Source organism: Taeniopygia guttata, chromosome 1, assembly GCF_048771995.1.
Source record: "Taeniopygia guttata chromosome 1, bTaeGut7.mat, whole genome shotgun sequence".
NCBI classification, from domain to species: domain Eukaryota; kingdom Metazoa; phylum Chordata; class Aves; order Passeriformes; family Estrildidae; genus Taeniopygia; species Taeniopygia guttata.
Window position 1 is genome coordinate 90,266,290 of NC_133024.1, and position 20,690 is coordinate 90,286,979.

The 20,690-nt window shown below is 38.4% G+C and overlaps 1 protein-coding gene and 1 long non-coding RNA gene across 15 annotated transcripts in view; one reads left to right on the forward strand and one right to left on the reverse strand.

Annotated features, from left to right (window-relative positions):
* The window catches only part of MCF2L (MCF.2 cell line derived transforming sequence like), a 150,503-nt gene that overhangs the window by 77,661 nt on the left and 52,152 nt on the right, over positions 1–20,690 (reverse strand). Inside the window, exon 1 of one of the 14 annotated variants that reach the window (XM_072933400.1) lies at positions 15,614–17,020. The exons of 11 other annotated variants lie outside the window; for them this stretch is intronic. In XM_072933400.1, the coding sequence (XP_072789501.1) occupies positions 15,614–15,734 (121 nt within the window). In that variant the 5' untranslated portion in view covers positions 15,735–17,020. Of the gene's footprint in view, positions 1–12,899; positions 13,068–15,613; positions 17,021–20,690 lie in introns of those variants that run through there. 2 more of the 14 variants (XM_072933427.1, XM_072933433.1) reach the window with 2 other exon arrangements.
* LOC140684719 (uncharacterized) lies at positions 13,080–14,174 on the forward strand. Its single transcript, XR_012057424.1, has 2 exons — positions 13,080–13,190; positions 13,385–14,174. It is a non-coding gene; the product is annotated as an uncharacterized lncRNA (long non-coding RNA).

Below are 20,690 nucleotides of genomic sequence, written 5' to 3' on the forward strand. Positions count from 1 at the left end.
TAGCAGTTCCATTCTGCACAGAAAGCTGGGCTGATGGGAACCTGGGGAAACCCTCTTCTGGTAAAAGAGGGTTCCAGCCAGTAACCAAATGGCTCTTTGTGTTAGCACTCTATTTTGGACTGTGTGCATGGGAGAAATGTTTGCTCTGTCGATATAATACCTGAATTCCTTGCTTTGCATTTCAGAGAAGAGCAGAAAGAAAGAGCAAAAGCATTGAAGCAGAAAATCTTTCCCTGGCTTTCATGATCCAGCTTAAAATAGAACCAGAGAGGAAAACTGTGCTATGTGGGCATGCATGTTAGCAAGAAGACTTTAGGGCAAATTTAAGCTCTATTAAAACACCAAGAAGCAAGAGCTCTCCTGAGAAAATCTTGGTGGGCACAAGAGTATGTATTTATAAATGCAAAGGAATTAATTTCAACTCCACTCAAGCTCAACACTCAGGTTAATTCTCCCTCCCACCTCAGCATGGGATGTGAGTGACAGGCTCCAGCCTGCAGAATGGAGGAAAAAACTGTGGGAGAAGCTGTTAAAGGATGGATGCAAAGTCAGTTGAGGTTAAAGACTGTGTTATCCTAGTTTTATAAAACCCAGAGAAGGAAGCTACGACTGTGGCTTAAATATACAAGACACTGTACCTGCTTTATAAAGCATGTGCAAGTGTGCAGCATAAGGATGGCAATGTTCATGGTAAAGGATATTGAAGTCTGGCAAGTTCAACATTAAAATACAATAATTAAACATATTTTTCCTTCAGAGGTGCTGTACTTGGCAAAAAGCACACCAATAAAATAATGTAGCATTCAGCATGACAAGAGCTATCTTTATAGAATCATCCTTAGTATAATGCAAATGCATACTCTCTCTCAAAAAAAAAAACCAAAAAAAAAAAAAAAACCAACAAAAAACCACTAGCAAAATACACCTAACTCACACCTGTAGCTGCAGAATTTATAAATTTGTGGCGTTTTGAAGACATGGAGCAATTTGATGCATAATCTGTTGGCTTCTAGTTTAGCATACTAGACAATTTAAAAGTTCCATTCATTTTCTTCTTCTAATCCTTCTTGATTCTTTTTCAAATAATGGATGCAAAAGAGGTTTCATTCTTTTTTGAAGTCATCAAGCACTCAAGATTTACAATTCTGTCTGGTTTACATCAAAAGAGTCCAAGGATTGAAATTAGTTTATACACCCATTATACACACACACACACACAAACATATATGTTTGTATAAATGCATTATACTAAGCAGCTTGTTAAATCTTCAAACACAGCAACAAAACAAGTCCATTTTGAAACTGCTTTGGCAATGTTCAGCTTGGATGCAAAGTCATCAAAAAAGGTCCTCACATGATATCCAAACTTAAATTTAAGCAAGGAAAACCAATCAAAAATCATGAGAAAAATGGTCATGGTCAGGAAACAACAATAAAAAAAACCAATTACAACTTCCAGCCATGAAGAAATATATTCTTTCTATTGAAAATGAGCATGCTGGAAAATACAAATAGTTGCTGGAACACTTAAAAGAAAATATTGCTGTTCAATTAAAAGGCTGAACCCTGTACTATCTTTCAAAAAGAGAACGCCTGGAAAAAACATAAGGAAGGCTGCTGAGAAATCACATCTTAAAAGTACACTTTGCACTGTAAGACAATAATAAACTTCAAAATTTTGAAGATTACACATCTTTCACACCAGGTATCTAAGAAGTAAAATAAAAGGCAAAAGAACATGTCAGTAACTTTCAAGGCACAGTAACACCCTACCAAGGATGGTACTTCTCTGGCCTCATGACTACTCTAAGGGGCTTTCACCAAAGCCATGACAGCACCCTGGTCACTGCATGCAGTTATCACACATCTGTTTCAATTTCTAATTCAAAAATTACATCTTTTTGGTGTTCTGTGAATTGAATTTCAATCAATTTATACTTTTTTTATTTACATGTCCTTTCTAACAAGCTCCCCCACAAGTCTTTAATCATAGGCCTTTCCTTGGACATGCTGCAGGGTTTACCAAGGTTTCTTGTTTCAGAGAGACACAAAAACTGGACTTTTTTCAGGATTAATTTAATGACATAGGAGTTAGTAGTTAGCACTTTATCCTGCAGTATTTAGTGACAGTTCCCTCTGTCCACAGCTGCAAAACCAACAAAGAAATGGATGTGACCTTTTTAACTCCACAAACAGCAGCAGTACTCAGAGCAGCAGTGCCAAAACAGAAATACTGCTATTCACAGTGCACTGGTGTGAGGAGAAGAGCACTTCTAGCTTGGGGCTCAAGGTTTCTGCAGTGGTATTCAAAATCCAGGGGTGGGAGATTGCAGTCTGATGACAACTGAAAACTGTAATTAAAGGTGGAAACCAAATCACTGTTGAGCTTGGATAGAAGGCAGGACTAAAATTCAGAAATATCAAGAGGATGAGATCCATTTTTGCACCAGCAGTGGGATTAAAGGAGCAAATGAAGTAGGAAAAAATGGATGTGGAACTTAGTGGCAGCAGAAAGGAGAACTCAACAGCGAGTAACAACAACAGAAATATATTATGAAAGTAGCACAGGAATTAAAATCAGGAAAGGAAAAACAGGTTTATTATGTATTCAGAAACATACATATTAGTAAGAATATTAATTCAGTAAGCAAGGAAAACCAACAAAGACCACTACAACCAATGAAGTGTTGTGCCACAATCACAAATATATTTATAGCCAAAGTATCAAATGAAACTTTGTCAGCAATAGGAAACCCTTTTTATGACTCTTAAAGTACACAGAATCTTTTTTTTTTTTTTTTTTTTTCCAGATGAACAAGATACTCAGGAAGCAGAAAAACTTTCAGGTCAAAAGTTGTGGGAGAACCGGTTCCAAAGAAAATATCATATGCTCCTGTAATACTGATGAGCACAGATAAAGGCTACAAAACTATTTATTACAAAGGAAGGAAAGGAAAATTTGCAGAAATTGTCATTTCCAAAAATCCATAAAGAGCAAACAGGACAGAGAGCCAAGAAGAGAGACCTGTTTTTGATGCGAGTCAAAATTAAGAGCTAAAAAAATATTCATTCCATCACATCTCTAAAATAATCAATTGGGGTGGGTTTGGACAAGTTAATTATGATATTTCAGTACTGAAGGATTACTCATAGCTTCAGATGGAATAGAAAAAAATCTGGTTATAAGATCATATCATTACGTGTCATCTTAGACTGGCAAATATAAGCATAATTCTTCTAGAATGGGCCATCAACCTTTTTACACTGCATAAATCTGACCCACACTGTTGTGAGATTACACTTGAAAATGGTAAAATCTACATAACTGATAGGATAAAAATGCCACTGTCTTCTTACTTATCAAGACAGTTTTGATTTTGACTCATGATTTGGAATTTTTGTGGCCTGGGCGTGCACACTGCAGCCAGCTGTCTGTGGCTGTGCATCCCACAAAGTCCCCACACATGGGAAAAGTGTGAAAAAATGCAAGCAAATGCACTGAGCAATCCTCAAGGGTCACTATTCCCCCCACTTAAATATTTCCAAAATGATGTCTCAATTTCTCCCATTGCCAATTCTTTTGCCCTCCTGGGCTTCAGCAAGCTTCACATTTTCCTCAGTACAAGATACTAAACACCAGCAAAAGACAAGGCCATTTTCCACTGCTCAAAAAGGAAAGAAGCAAAAAACAGACTGACTTCTCCTGGAAAGGCAACTGAGAGAATTGCTTTTGGTTCTCAACAGAAATTCACTTCCTTTAAAGAAAGGAAGTCTCACGACAATGAGAGAATAAAATACCTTATCCCTTGTACTTAGCAGCACAATATTCTTGGTTAAATTTAGTCAGTGGAAAAGACGTAAAGCTCACAAGAGTTGCTTTTTGTGGAAAGATATTACATAAATCACACCTGACCTTTTTATTTTGTAGATGCAGGACTTTAAAGAAAATATTAACATACTATTTTAAAAGGCAGTGGTTCCTTTGATGAGCTACTTCTATAAAATAAGTTAAAAAAAACCTAAGCCGGCAAAGAGCTGTTGTAACATCCATAAACAGCTGCAGCACAGCAGCTGCAACCATGTCCTGTTTCCAGTCTCTGGGATCCAAACAGGAAGCCTATGCCCTTACCTGATTGAAAAAGCAGGCAGTCCCTGCGATTTTAATCAACCTAAAGCAACATTCTCCTTCTTTTCCAGCCTCCTGGGATGCTTCCTGCCCATTCAGGGAAGCAGTGTGAAGAACAAACTTTTTAAGAGCAGCAGTACTTTCATTTTCCACATTAGAGCCAGCTCCTTGCCCTGTTACTGTATTTACTTTTGGCCCAGGTGTGACAGCACAGGCTGGCTTGAGGCGTGAGACAACAAAACCCCACCTCTGCCAAGGGTGGTTTGTGAGCGCCAGCCTCTCATCAGGCTGGATTCTTCAGCACACCTTAGAAACCTTCACACTATTGCAAGATGAGTAATAGCAGAAAGAGATGCACCAGCCATGTAAGAGATGTAATTATGCAAACTTATATAAACTTGGCAGCCCACCACATCAACCTCCCAACCTCCACCAATTAGGATGTCACAATTAACAGAAAGCAACGCTTCTGGGTTCCCCCACATCTTCATTTCTGGGAAAATGCCTCAAACCTAAGAGGCTTTTGAAACAGTTTTGTGTTTCTTCTCCTATCCATAAAGAGAATGAAGATGTAAAGAAAAATGAAACAAAGGCCAAAGAGCAAATTCCACCTGTTCTGACACATGCAGCAGCTGAAGTAATGCTCATGAATCTCACAAGTGCAAGACACAACAGAGACACTACTACAGCCATTCTTTCTGTTCTTCTTCTTGTTGACTCTGCAAAAAAATGCATTTATTTTCCACCAGCTCCTGCTTTACGAAGTCTGTTACTGATTAGTTCAACATAATTTGAACTGAGCTCCTATTTGGACTAAGCGAAAAAACACAAGAAAAGTGGATCAAAGGTGAGGGCACTCTTTGTAGTTCCCTGCTCTACAGTGGCAGCAAATGAGGCCTCTTCAGTTCAGGTCTCATCCTACAGCCCATCTTTGAAGTATTTAACAGTGTCTTTTTAACATGACAGATTTTATGTCCATTGCCAAAAGCCTTCATCTCTCCATGCTCAAACACAGCACATCCTCTAACTGCTGCTGTTTTCAGCCCCACACTGCAGCACTTCAGCCAATGCTGAACACTCACAGACACCTTTCCAGGACACCAAATGCTCAATACCAAGGATAACAAATGCAGATACCCACCCAATTCAAAGCATCAGCAAGGAACTAAATATTTTGTTCTCAGACAAAGAACCAAATACTCTGTTCTCAGACAAACAGAACAACAGCAAATTAGTATTAAGAGTAATAAAAGTATCTCCACTTTCCAACGAGGAATTAATTTGCTGAACTATATTTTTGAGGGAAGTTTCAGGACAATAAATTGAAATTTTCTTTCACAAATACCTGGTACACATTTCTTCAGAGCATTTAGGCAAGTAAGTTATAAGAGGCCCTCAAATATTCCCTTTTTTCCCCATTCTGAGTCTCTGAGTCTTACATATAACACATATTCAAGACCCTGCTGTTATTTGCATGTAATTCCTTAGGGCACAAAAAACCAATGCACATCTTATTTTTAATAAATCTATTTTATTAACTAGTGAAGAAAACAGCAGCTCAGCTACAAACAGGTAACAGCATATAAGTATGTTATTCTCCACAAACCAACAACAAAAAACCTTGACTTTATTGAGGTTTTTTCACGTTTTCTTCTTCAAGCAAGCAGAAAGAACCTCTCATTGCACCTGAGTGGAAGGAAAAAATTTAGCTCTATTATGAGCTTGCTCAAAAGCACTTGCATCTGCCTGGCACCTCCTGGCAGCTGAGTGGTATTTAGCTTCAGCCAGCCCCACTGGGGTGAATTCGCAGGCATTAAAGTTTTACAGGTGCAACCACCAGCAGTTGGCTGATAAAGACCTTGTGCAAATACCCCTCTTGCAAGGAGCACTTTGCTATAAACCAGCAAGCAAAGTTTCTCCTGAAGTTTAAATGCTGAGAAATAGACCTAATGCAAGCCCGTTCCCATCTGTAGCAGCAGTTCCACTGAAGTTATTGCCTCCCATGCAACAGCAGAGATTGGCAGCTAATCAGTATATTTCTGGTGTACTCCACAATTTGGCGCACTGCAACCCAAAGCCTACTTTGTCACGTTTTCTCTGGTTTTATATTTTTGTTTTATACCATGTTGCCTCCTCTCACTTGCTTAATTGTCATCACTGTGATCTAAAACATGTCTTCTCTCCCTGAAGCACCGCTGCCTTCTGCAGGTTACATGAGCAAACTCTGTTTTTTCCTTTCTAAAAAAACATGGTCCCATAGAGGAAATAGTTTTAAAAAATTTGAACTATTCACGAGTGAACAAGCCCATTGTTTGCAGAGAAGACTTCAGGGCAGCAGCACGCTACCATGACTGTGCTATAGAGCATCCACAAAAATCCTGTGGACCACAAGGGTTTGAGGCTGGTGTGTGCAGGGACAGAGCATTCCCATTGTTTAAATGTAAACAATAATAATAATAGGGTTTTGTAACCAAGAAGAGGAAGCAAACTAATGTGGAAAACAGTTGTTATTGCTTTGTTTATGACTCATTGTTCCCAGAAAATATGCTGGGTTACTTTGCAATGATGATGGGGATAAACTGAGGTGAGCTGAAACTGGGCAAATGGCTGAAACCCCATCTGATAAGATGGGCTTGGGAATACCTTTTCTCTTTTTTACACTGGAAGCATGTCAGAGTGGGAAACACTGGGTGAAGGATCCATAGGTCTTGTGACTCTAAGACTTCTATCCTTGAAAAAGAGGCCAGAAAAATCCCAGATGTTTAGGGATTAAACACTGCCAAATGGTGGTTTGGGAACCTTCAGGGAGAAAGTTGTCACCTGAGTCCAAGCACATGACTCCCAAAACAACCTCCTGACTCCTCAAAACATAAAGTTATTACAGATTCTTCCAAGTTCTCTGCATACAGTTTGATATGTATTTAGGCAATTGAATATAGTAAGGAATTTCAAGGACTGGGTCAAACTCCCAAATCCTTCTTTTGGCAAAGGCAAAGAAACAGGCTTTATTGGGAGCCACTAAGACAGTTCTTACGTTTTTAGGCTTTAATATTAATGCTTTCAGTGAATGTAGCAGCACAGGTTGGTTTCGTGCTAAATACTGGAGGTGTATATTATTCATACCTGGGAGCATGCTAACCAGCTTAGAACAGCCAAAAAACTTGGAATCTTGAATTTTTTTTACAAAGAATTGATCCCCAAAATAACTCTCTAAAGGCAAATGACAACATCTGCAAAAATTATTATTGCAACTTACCTTGTAGACAAAGAAATTAATTTTCAATAGCTGGAAGTCATTAAAAAAATCAGAGACAGAACCAAGGTCAAATGCTATCAACCAAAAGGGAAAAGTATACACTGAAATACACCTTAACTTGCACCTGAAGTCCTTAAACAGTCTTTGACAGCCATCATGGTAGATGACACAAATGCACAGTCAAGTTAAAATGTCTGAAGACACTACTAGAGATTTGGATGGTAGAAGCAAGAGTGTTTGAAAGGAGACTTGAAGGAGAGCTGTGTTCTCTCCAGAAGGACATGTTTTGAGCTTGTTTCAAAAATGCAGCTATAACAAACAGTATTAGAAAGATAAAGTTTCCCTAATGTAAAAGGATAGAGGCAAAATCTTGCATTCTTCATTTCACTTACTACCTCTCTTTAAAAACAACTGACTTCTTAATATCCACTTTCTCATGCACACCATTGGAATCCACCAAAGATGGTAAGAATCATGTAAGTGTTCGGCTGAAGCAGGGAAGATATTTCTGTTTTAATCACGATGTCTTAGGAATTAGAAAGTATTCTGCTCCATGGACTCACTGCATGAAACGAGTTACTTATGTTTCATGAAAGAAGACAAAAACAAAGGCAATATATATTGCATCTTTCCTTCAAATAAAAGCCTGAAAAGCAAGGAGCTCCTTCCCCAATAGCCAAAAGACACAGATAAATGAGTTCTTCCATTAGTTCTCTGCCACAAAATCATATAAACTATATGTCACATACTTCTAAAGTGATTTTTCAGAGAAATAAATCAAGAGAGGAAATAATTCAGAGAACTAGTTATCACTAACACAACTAAGCAACTATGTTAAGCTTGTCCATCTGAAACTCCTAATAGTTCTCAGAATATAGCCCTGTCCATATTTAGATTACTATGGGTAATTCACATATCACAAGAGTTGTTGTAATCCAGGACAACTCTAAGATTAATTTTCATGAGAATCGACTGGACACAGTTTTTAAAAATGGACTTCTGACTTACTGCTCACACCTGAAATTACAGTCTTACTCCCTCCCAACTGCTCCACCAACTGCTGTGGTCTGTTAAGTAGATAAAACTCCTAAATAAAAGACAACTGCAAGCCATTCAGGATCTTTCTCTAACTTGGTCCCTGGAATCACTTTTTTGTGACCTCTATTTTAAAAAACTCAAGAGTTGACTAGAAACTTTAAAATTACAAAAGGTAAGACTGATAATAATTCGATGAGGCTGAGATTCACTGCATGCTGTCAACAGTGCAGGTAGAAAAGTCTCACATTTTTTCCATCTTGGGGATAAGAAGGGAGAAGAGGCAGTCCCTACAGAAAATTCCCAGGTCTTTCCCTTAGATCTTTGGCTGCACTCCAAAAGGAAAGAATGAACTTACTCAACAGCCTGGTCCCTTACACTGAATTGTGAGCAATTTGACAAACTCTCAGTCAATGACACCAAAAGACTCCTGACAGATACTACTGAAGAGTAAAGGACATGTGAAAACCAGAGCTGTTAGCAGCCCTTGGCCATTATTTTCAGAAAAAAACCACCAACCAACAAGACTGCAGAAGGTTTCACGCCATACTCAAGTTCAAGTGCAAGAAACAAACTGTGATGTTGGATAAACTGCAGATTAAAATAAAATCTTTCTTGGGTTGTTTTTTAGATCACTGAGCAAGAAATGAAGCACATAAATTGCACTGATCTCTGCTTCCTGATTTGGAAAAAGATGTAATGGCTCCAAACCATTTTATTTTTAAGATAAAATAAATAAGTAAATACAAGAGCTAGCTTTAGTCAGGAAGTGCTGGAAATCTTACAATAAACTTTGATCCTATTGGCTTAGGTTGCTTTAGCATGAGGCTGTGTGTGTTTGACCTTTTCAGGTAGGCTTAACCTCTGAGGTTAATTTGAAGATCATGTGGGATTTCGTTAAACACTGTAAGCATACACAGTAAGAGGAAGTCGTGCAAACCGTCCTATTAAGCACAACTTCAGCAGAACTAAACAGATTGCAACAGCATATGAGATTGGCAACTTCTTGGAAGAACAATGAAGATAAAGGAAGTAAATAAAGCTACATCCTGGCTCCAGGACTAGTTCTGCCCAGAGAGTAAATATCTACTTGTTGACAACTCCCCATGTGGGAAAGCAAAAGTATAAAAAAAAGCCAGTCATTTTAACTCTAAATTATTGAAGCAAAGTCCCTCAGATTTTTCACTATTGCATTTTCTTTTCCCCATATATTCTTCAGTGGCCATGAAAGCAGGAAAAATATAAATTCCTAGTAGCTCAATGCCTATTATGGTATAATGTCATATACAGCTACTCCCTCTAATTAAATGGGCTTTTCCAATAGCACTAATGGTCAGCAAGACATTTTTCCCCCATTTAAAGGGTCAAAGGCACAGTCAGATTTAGTTTTCTGGGGATTCGTTTTACATGTACTGAAGTAATGGAACTATTTTTCACTATTTTTTTCCTCCATTCACATGTGCAACCCTTAACATCACACAACAACGACCCCTTAGAATAGGTCTGTTCACTGTAAGAAAACTCAAAGACAGCTAAATTTTAGCAAACAGGGAAAAAGAGAGGCTGAAGAGGTCCAAGGGAGCAGGCTCATGGAGTTCAGTGTGGATCTACAGAAGAGGACCCTAGAGGCATAGTCTTGTATTGCCCCCAGTTCTGTGTGAGTGTCTCTTGCCCATTAGAGAAACTCTTAAAAGTCTTTGTTTTCTTGGAATAACCATCATCCAGGAGCCTAAAAGTGGTGGTCTGTGTAGCAGTATCCCAAAACTTATTAATTTCTTATTATGCACACAGCTGGAGAAGTAACATTCTTTCCTCTGAAGTAAGGCACCAAAAATTTGGAAATAGTAACTTTTACAACAGCGCAAATCAGAATGTTCTAATTGCATTCAAATCACTTCTTTAACATAAATAATAGGACATAATAAGCAGATTCAGGAATTTTGAGTGGGACCAATCTCACAAATCTGCTGATAATGTCATGCTTTTTAGATATTTCTACTTTCTATCACAGCGTGCATCTTAATGTATTGTAAAATACAATTCTCAAATCATTCGTTTCCTTCACTTTTACTTTTTAACACAAAAATAAAGATTTTAAATTAAAAAAAAAAAAAAAGACAAAAAAGGGTTTTTAAAAAAAGGGGAAGCTAAGGTCCCTTAGATTTATAGGATAGGTCAATACAGACACTTAACTGAAGGAAGAAAAATATTTGCCAATGTTGCTGAATTGGTATCTGAGTAGTAATAACCTTTTTATCAGAGAACATATACTGAGCACATCCCTATTAAATTGCATGATGATGCTCTGAAAATAATCTGAGGGAAGAAACAGTTCACTTTTGATGGATACCCAGCTTGGGACCTTTTCTGTCTCCACAAGGATGTCAGCTGTGACTGGTTTTGCTGATGCGCTCACTTTTTACCAACTAACTTGCCAGAGCCAAGTAAATCAATTACATACATTCCAGTTATTAAATGGTAATAAGTTAGAGGAATGCTGTCTGAAATAAAAAAAGGTCTATAAAAACCTTATAAGAAAATTTAAATCCTACAAATCCTGATGTCTTACTTTCTTTGGAAAAAGGGTTTTTAAGTGCAAATCAAATACTACCATTTACCACTCAGACTCTCCAATGATGTGTTTTCTATGAACAGTGTGTTTTCAAGGATCAATGAGCTAGCAAAATTTATATTAAGACTCTTGAAATACATGGGTTTATTTGGCACATATAAAACATGTTTAAAATGTTTTATTAAAGAGCACAGCCCCAAGCCACACACCTTACACACCCCTGACTTAGCAGACTACACAGGTCTGTTTACATTTACAAGATCTAGGAAGTATAAGTTAAAGCAACTTACCCTGCGCTACAAAGTCCAGCCATGAGCACCACTCTGAGAAAAAATAATAACTCTTCATTTCTGCTACTGAAATTCCTCTCTGATCCATCATCAGAGAAGAAAGAGGTCCACTTTTCCCTTCCCCTGCTCAGAACAAACTGCTCTGAGAAGGTAAGAGCTTTTGCATTACCTGAACTTTGTTCCATAAATACAACAGGTGGCACAAGATGACTTTACAAATATATTTTCTCCTACTAATGCTATTGTTCTTGTAATTATCTCTTTAATTATAATGTTTTCCCCTCATCACCCCACCCTGAATATTTACAGACTGCTGATACACCCAGTGTCTGATACAGTATATATAAGCATAAGCCCTTAGCATATTTTTGTTCATGTTAGGCTTTAACAAGGCAAGGAAAACTGTTTTTCATGCAGATATTCACAATGCTATCTGGAACTAGTCATATTGAATTGCTCACTCACAAGTCCAGTTTATCACCTGTGCTATGGATTCACACCTAACTCTCTTCTCTATTTTTCTGATAGGAAAAAGTGCAAGAGTATTTCAAGCAGGACAGGTCAAAGTCCCAAGCAGAGAAACACAAAATCTCAAATGAATCCCTTTTAAATACCTTTATGCAGCCAGCAAACAAAAGTATGAATGCAGCAAACAGTAAATACAGTCTCACACACCCGGACCTATCTAGTGTGGGGACTAACAGTAATGAAGTTGTGGCAGATTTTAACACTGACCAGAAATGCTAGTGTTTGCACAGGCTCTAGGCAGGCTTTGGCTACACTGAAGCTTTCAGGTACTTAAATATTTCTGCTATTTTTATGTATTCAATCTGACGTTCCTTGCATGCACACATTTTGCTAGCCTGCCCATAAGCCAACTCCCTCTCCCCATATAAGAATGCCCAATACCCCACAGAAACACTCATACAGCTTCAGGAAAAGATGTACCACATCTGCATCCCCTTAACTGACACAGATGATGCAGAAGTGCTCTTCCTCTAGACTCTTCTTCACACTTTGTGGTGGATTATTCAGGTTATGGATTAACCAAGCTCTGTCTGACTCACTACAAAAACCTATTGGTATGAGACACCCACGTTACAGTGCTTCTCTCTGTGCCTTTTCACAGAACTTCTTTGGACTGGAAGGACCCTGTGACACAGTCACAGGAGTCTTCTCAGCCACCCATTCATCACACTCCTAGAACTACACACACAAAGAAAAAAAAACTACCCTAGAGCTTCAGTCATCTTCATCAGAAAACCAACCTGAATCCAGAGCGAAGAGATGCAGACTACAGGATGCCTCCAAAGATACTCCCCATCCATGCCACGCACAGCACAGACTGAAGACAGATGTCTCTGGCATCTCCCCTTGCCAGACTTGTTCTACAGCTCCCAGTTCAAGCTGACCTACTGTTCCCATTTGCTTAGAGAAAGCGAGAAGAGGGAGAATCTCAAAGCAGGTCTGTGCGCACTACGCTGGGATGCCCCTCACAAAGGGCCACTGCACCTCAGAAAATCTCCCCTGCTGATGGGAGACAGGTGTCCCCAGAGAAGTGCTCAGAGCCACAGCTTCCCAGGGCTGAAATCCTCCACAAACCCACAATTGCTGTCCCACCTGCTTGCAGTCAGAGGTGAAGAAGCCCACGGAAGGTACAGAGCCAGAGATGGACTCAGTAAATGCGATGCTGTCTCACAGCACTCGCTGTACCAGCCTGTCCAGGCAGGAGGGGCCACACAGCACCTGGTCCCAAACGTCTGCATTCCAAAGAGCAAGTGTCACCAGAGCCTGGGCTCAACCAGGGTGAGCAGATAAAGGCAACACAGCCTGCCCTGAGTAAAAGACACCTGCAGAGAACAGCACAATGAAGATTAGGCCAAGCAGGACAGATCCAACTGCCAACAAGCTGTAAGTAAATAAAGTCTGCTTTGTTAAAATGAAAATAAAACAGAGATGGATTTGATGAAGTATGATGACTCTGGAAGCCAGCCCAGCTTCCCTTATTAAGGTAAATAAGGTAATGCAAAATCAATATACAAACTAGGACATTTATTGTTCAGTTAAAGGTTTCTATATGCTATATTAAATATTTTAACATGCAGGGAAAAGAATGAAGTGACAGCAAAGCACACATGCTCTCAGCAGTTTCCAGAGATGCTAATGAAGAGAGAACAAAGCCTTGTGAGACTTGGCACAACAGGACAGAGCAGCTCAACTTTGTCACAAGGAGAAGAGAGGTGCATACATGAAGGAATTCATAGAATCACAAGCACATTTGCTTTGGAAATACATTCTGCCAAAGTTGTGATTTTACCCAGCATAGCTACAGGACAGAAATGTTCTCAGGCTGGAATATCTCTCCCTTTCCACAGTCTAAAACTCTGATTCACCTTGTGTGTAACATTTGTCTGCAAGTGCCACTGAAAGCCGAGGTTTTCTACCAGGAAGGCAGGAAAACTCGTATCAGTCCAAAAGGCCATAAACCAGCTTTGACCTAAACAATGGAGTAATTCTTACTGGATATACAAGGGTAACATTAAAAGCTTGTAATTGCTTTCCTACTGTCAAGATAAAATGGGTAACAGGAAGAAAAGGAAACAGAATTTTTGCATACTTGAAGACTTCAAACAGAAAAGGCTGCCACTTGATCAAAAAGAGTTTTGGAATAATAATAAAGATGGGTGGGAGAGAGAACAGACAGCTTCCTACAGAAAGGTACTATTTTCTGACTATACACACCTCTAAATAAGGAAAGAAATATGTAAGTAAGACATGATTGCATAGCATTGTAAGATTTATATTAAGGATCTTGGTCTAAAGGAAATTAGGTAAAAATTAGGAATATCATCTGTTAGAATGTGTTCAATATATTAAATTTGTGTTTTTCTCCTATGTAGTCATTGCTTTGCCTATACTTTGGATTAACTCCAATCCATTAATGAATGGCCAGCAGGTGCTTGAAACTCATAAAAACACTAATATCATAAAATATTTGGTGAAAGTAGTGGCTTTCATGACTACACTATGGACTTGACTGCAGTGTGAGTGCTACCAAAAGACAGTTGAATCCTACATGAAAGTAAGACTGAAATTTGAAGAGACCTTGATTTGTTTTGCTTTACAGGATGGCATTCCACATGGTTAAAATACTACTAAATTTTTCCTGATTTTTTTTTTTTTTACTTTTATTAACAGCAATTTACATCAAAACTTTTTCTCGTCTCAGCTGAATAGACTTAATTGTTAGATTTTGGTAATTTACTAGTAAGAACTCCTAAAATTACCAAATCTTGGCCTCACAAATGCCCAGAACTGGTAAGTCAGAAAAATAATTTTATATTAATTAATTTATCATTTATATTTTAAATTATAATTTTAATTCCAAACACAATAGATAACAGAAGACACAGTGAGCATAGTACAAGTGAAGGTATAAGGAAATAAAATAACCAGATAGGCATTTTCCTCTTTTTTTTTTTTCTAAGAGTAAACATCAACATCAAATAAAGGAATACTGAAAAGCGTTGAAAATTAACAAAGGTAGCTTAATTTATGTTGATGTAAATTTCCAGATTAATTTAAAAATAAACAAAAAAGTCATTTTTTCTTTTTTTTAAGATCATAATATGTCACTGTTCATAAAATAAAACAGTGAAGTTTTAATTAATTACTGAAAAATCTACTTCTGCTTATCTTAGCCAGTCAGGGTTAACTCATTTCAGAGAAAAAGGAAAAACAAAATGTAGCTTTACTAAACACAAAGATTATGTAATTATCAGTCACACTAACACATACTGTATAAAGCAGATTTTGAGACTAAGTAAGTGGTGGCAAAGTTCTAAATTTAGTGCAATACAGATGTAATCAGAGGCTTCTTGATTTTTTAAGTACAGTTATAAATATTTTCTTCTGCATAAATAGGTATATTCCAGGAGAGGAATACTCAAGCAATATTATTCCAGAATATAAAACTGGGCTGATGTAAATCTATGTTAGATACTGTCATACACCTGGAAATGCAAGCAAAAACAAGGTATAACTCTTTTCTCCAGTAGGTACTCATGACAGAGAGTAATTACTATCATGAGTAGTACCTAAAAGAGATAAAAATCTGTATTTTTTAACTGCAACAGTTGCTGAATCCCTATATGAGTACACTTCCAGGAAAAAAACCCAAAGACTAGTTCCTGAATCATTAGTTGAAAGAAATCAGTAACACAAATCCTAGGCTGCTCGCTGCTCATATTCAACTCACACACTGCTCCACTTTAATTGCAACATTCTGTGTACACACACATCACACTATAGGATCACATATACATTCACCTCACCAGAGCATATTTGATGTGGGTTATTTCTCAAGTGTCTTCTGCCGTGAGGGATTTGGAAGAATCTTTGTAGGATCCTAAAAGGACTTTCATGTCCTTCCCTTAAAAGGCGGCGTTGAGACATGGTGTATCTTCACCAGACTATTCAGCAAAGGAAATAAAAGATCTCTTCTTTACAATTACTCTCTTCTAATACACTGAAAAACACTCTGATTTTGTTTTTAAATGTCAATGGAATGTGAAATTTCAACAATTATGAAAAAGGTCTCAGATTTAAAGTCCTGGAAGAGCATGCAGTGCAGTTATTTGTATTGTATATGCTTTTCTTCAGGAACCAATACCTAGTTCCACTAGAAAGGAAAAAGAAAAGTTGGTTGCAGTTAAAGCCCTTGAAAATACCAAGATGTTTTCTGCATGAAGCTGCAACTCCCTCTCAGTTTCTATCATGCTGCACCCAGCAGACAGGACATCTTGCCACAGCTTCAGTCTACTTTCAGCGTGATCAGTATGAATAAAGAAGTCACAGCTCCTCACACCAGCAGGTCAGACTAGCAAGTGACATTTTAAGAAAATAAAAAATGGCGCAAAACTGTCTCTATTTTAGTATTTTATCCAAAATAACTATATCCAAACTAACAGCCCTATGCTGCTTAGGATGAAGGAAAGCCCCCACAAAACATCTAGGTTGTCAATGCACTCCAGCCACACAGGGAGATCCAGCACCAGAGCTCATCCCAAGTAGCTGGTGAAATCACCTCCTTCTTCACATGCTTCTTCTTAAAGTGAGGGATGTCCAGCTGTTGCAAGGAAACTCACAAGGTTTCTCCAGAAGAAAGGCAAGATGAATGTCTTTCTTTTAACTTTACAGTCTTGCTTGTAAGCTCATAGCCCCACACTCCGAAGACGGAAATCTCACACTGACATTTGCTACATTTCCTACTTTGTCTCGAGCACTTGGTATCCTTCAGGGACAAGTGCTATGCTCTTGCCAGAGAATTAGAAGAAAATGCCATTGTGAATTCAATGCTATCAGTTAGAAACTCCTCTTCAGTTCACTTGCCCAAAGTCAGACTCTCATCATCAATACAACTCCTCTTCCTCCCCCTGTATTTGCACAGAGGACTGAGCCCTCTGAAGGCAGAGCCCGTTTCCAGAATATGTGAGCAGAGAGGTCTTATGAGAAAAACCTGCATCTTCCTGGGAGTTAACAAAGAGCTAATAGGAAGGAAGGGAGGGGAAATGAATCCCAGGCTTTCTTAAAACATATCAGGAAACCCTACACTGTCTGCTCCCCCTGTCTCTTTCAGTGCAGGAGAGAGGAAATTGATAATGCTGCTTTACTTGGCAGTCAAGATTTTCCTCTCAATTCTGTTTAACTATGTCCTGCATGGTCACAGATCTGCCACAACCCAAATATATGCCATTATGCACACCATCATGAAGAAGTATTTTAAAATATGATGTATCATCTATTACTCTGAAAGCAAATTCAAACAGACAAACTTTAATTAAGTCACATTGAAGTAAATATTAAACATCCTGTTACAAAATTTTAGTTTGCCTACACTGTGTTAACAGAGGAGAATTGTCACAATCCTAGCTGGAAGAGGTTCAACTTTCGACATGAAATCATGGACAAATGTGACAATCTTGAAATTCGACAACCAAGAAAAATATATTAAAAAATAATTAACACCAGACGAGTTTCACTCAAATATCACTTGTTTTGCAAATTCAGTATATCAAGATGGACCACTGCATCTTGCAGCTATGCTACGTGTCCTAGATCAAAGGCTTTTCAAACTTATTTAAGTACCCATAAATTCACAGGAAGGAAGGATGGGAACAGCCTAGTGGTAGAGCATCACCTTGATGGACACTGCCACTGACTGTACTGTATACTCAAAGAAAAGAGGAACTGAGGTAAGACACAGCATCCATACTGGGCAAAATTCTGTATTTTCTTGTGCTGCTTATCACTGGGGGCACAAAGCAGCGGTTCTGGCCAAATCAAGGGTAAAAACAACATCCACAGAGAGAGCACTGCAATGTGCTCCTTGCTGAGTTTCCCAGTGGAGGCACCAAATGTCACCCAGAGATGTCTGTGGCCATTTGTCAGCCAGCAGGGCTTCCCTCCTTCCTGGCAGCATAACTACTTGTTTGGGGCTCTTGGGGCACACCGGCCTCATGACCTGTTCTGACAAATCAAGTGGGATAAGGATGAAACTACTCATCTTCTTTCAGCAGCCAAGCTCACCAGAAAATGAGGTAGACAGGATAAGAGAAAATGGCCTCAGGCTGCACCAGGGAGGTTTAGATTGAATACTAGAAAATATTTCTTCACAAAAACATTTGACAGGCACTGTATCGGGCTGCCCAGGGAAGTGATTTGGTCACCATCTCTGGAGGTAGTTAAAAAGACATGTATGTGGCACTTAGGGACATGGTTTGTTGTGGATCTGCCAGTGTTGGACTTGATGATCTGAGAGGTCTTTTTCAACCTAAATGATTTTATGATTCTATGAAAAGTGACCTTTATCCCAGTGGTGTTTTAAGTGTGTGATGGCACCAGTGGCACATGGTGAAAAACTCACCAGCAATTTGTGTAGAGGCTTATTACAAGTAAAAAGGATGTTCTCCTTTCTTTCTTCATGTATCAAATGCATGCAGAAGATTGATGACTTAAATTGCAAAGTTGGTAAGTACACACAGTCCTGCTGAAATCTAGCCATTAGCTACATCCCTGTCCACAAACAAGCTTTTAATCTTCTTTCAAGCACTCAAATTTGTGCCTAGAAGCAAAGAAATTAATCACAACAATGGCTATGGTGGTGCGCAATCAGAAGGAAACAGATGGTGTAATGCACTGCTTTCCAAACAGCAGCAGCTTCTATCTCCAGGAAAATAATCTGAATATTTTCCCTTGCTGCTGGCATTACTATAAAAAAGCTCCTATTTGAAGGACATCTCTGCTCTGTACAGCATCAGCAAATTACCCCAGAGTTTATAGACAGCAATATTCTTTGAGTATTAGTTTCTAGACTGCTCCTATCTCTCCTTTCACATCACATAAACAGTAACATTCAGCGGGTAACACCCCTCCAATTATCTTTAAATGACTGCAGACAGCCTGATGGAATCAACACAATTATGGCAATGAAACAGGGCTTATTTTTCTCATGCTTCATTTCCAGGTCTGTTTCTGACTGCAGGCAGAGTGTTGCACATTGACAAAGCAGCAGCCACGCTGACCTACAGCTGTACGCTCTCTCTGATTCCTCCTTTCCCAGGGACCCACAAAATACTTTAGAACGGTGACTTCAAGTTTTCTTGGGAATCATTAAATTAAGATGCCATCACTTTCTTCACCACTAAATGTTCCTACTGCTGCTTTTGGTCTTTTTGTCTATACAGGACATCTCAAATGCCCTACTGTGATTTTTCCTCCAAATCCTAACAATTATTTACAGGCCTGTCCTTACATTCTCACATTTGATGTGATGCTGAAAGAGTCACACTAAGGAGCACGTATCCCTCCTAACTGTACAGAGCAGCAGGCTCTGGCAGTAGAATCATCACTGTTCTAGAGTTTTTTCTAAATTTATTCAATTTCTCCACACTTCTTCATATTTCCTGATAAGCCACTGCCCCTGTGTTGCTATTTCTCCTATTGTAGACCATGTTTTTCAGGGAAAAGAGTAGATCTCACAGACAAGAAACATGGCAGCTCTCATGCACTTCAAGATCTCACCACTCATACAGGGCACAAGAGTCCACCTGTGCACCCTCTATCTTCCACTCACCCACTCATTTTCCCTGGAGTTCTGGCAGGTAGGAGAAACTCCAGTATCAGAGGTGCCTTCACACCCCCAAAAACAATCCAGAGGGCTGCAGGACTGATCTAACACGAGGAATATAAAACACTCTGAAAGTTACATGGGGAACTGCATCTACCATACACATATGCAGAGCTCAGAAATTATTGTTTCTTGGATCAGTTTCTAAAAGCAAATATAAGGGCACATACAAACTAAATCTTACCACGTGGCTCTTCCAGCACACTTGCAGTAACAGTGGAACTGAAGTGAGGGGGAAGAAAAGTGAAAATGTTATTTAGACTTTTCTCTTTAAATCATGTATCATCAATTATGTTCTGCATACTTATTTTGTTGAGAACACTCATAGAAACAGAAAGATAAATTGGACTCATGCTACATTATTGTACAAACTGATTGTTTTGCACACATTAAAATATAATATACAAGTTACTTCTAATCTGAAATGTAAGTTGTTTTATAGAGTTGAACACCCACACTGCATATCAAGCTAGCACTGACTGTTATTATGATTAGTCCTAAGCTTTTTTATACCTCTATGTAAGTGTTGAATTATGGCAAGTTGGTTGTGTTAATTTTTAAAATTGAAAACAAGTTGTCAAAGATTAATTCATGCCAGAGACCAGTCACTAGGCTAAAACAATGAAGAGTCAGCTAGAAGCTGATTTTAAATTAAAAAGAAAATGTAGCTGAGATGTTAAAGACACAAAGCTTGATATTTTTACATCCACAAATCCCACAGGGACCTTGTAGAGTAAAAATGCTGAGAAAACCTGTCTGAAAAATAAATAAATCACTATTACATGGATATTCTAGATTCTTGAAATACAAGAAAAGACTGAATCTTCCTTTATCAATGTGGACAAGATTAATATAAAGTCTAGGTACAATCATTTGCCTTTATTATTTTTATGCTTGTTAGAATTGGACAGATGTGCTTGTTTTTCACTTTTAGACTACTCCAGCAGAACATTCTAGCAAAAAGTTCAAAACTTAGTCCTATCAAGTATTCTAGAGAATCTGCCATCTGAAAATATATTTATAAAATACCATTACGTAGCAGCATGAGCTGGAGTGGGAAGAAATTTAAGAAATAGGTATGAGTGAAGATACATATGGGTGAACCTAAAACCCACTGTAATCAAACTCAGTATCTCATAAAAACATAGACAACAATAAATATTCTTCATATTTTGATGTTGATTTATTAAGGGCTGGGTGTTTAAAGAATTATTTGGTATCAC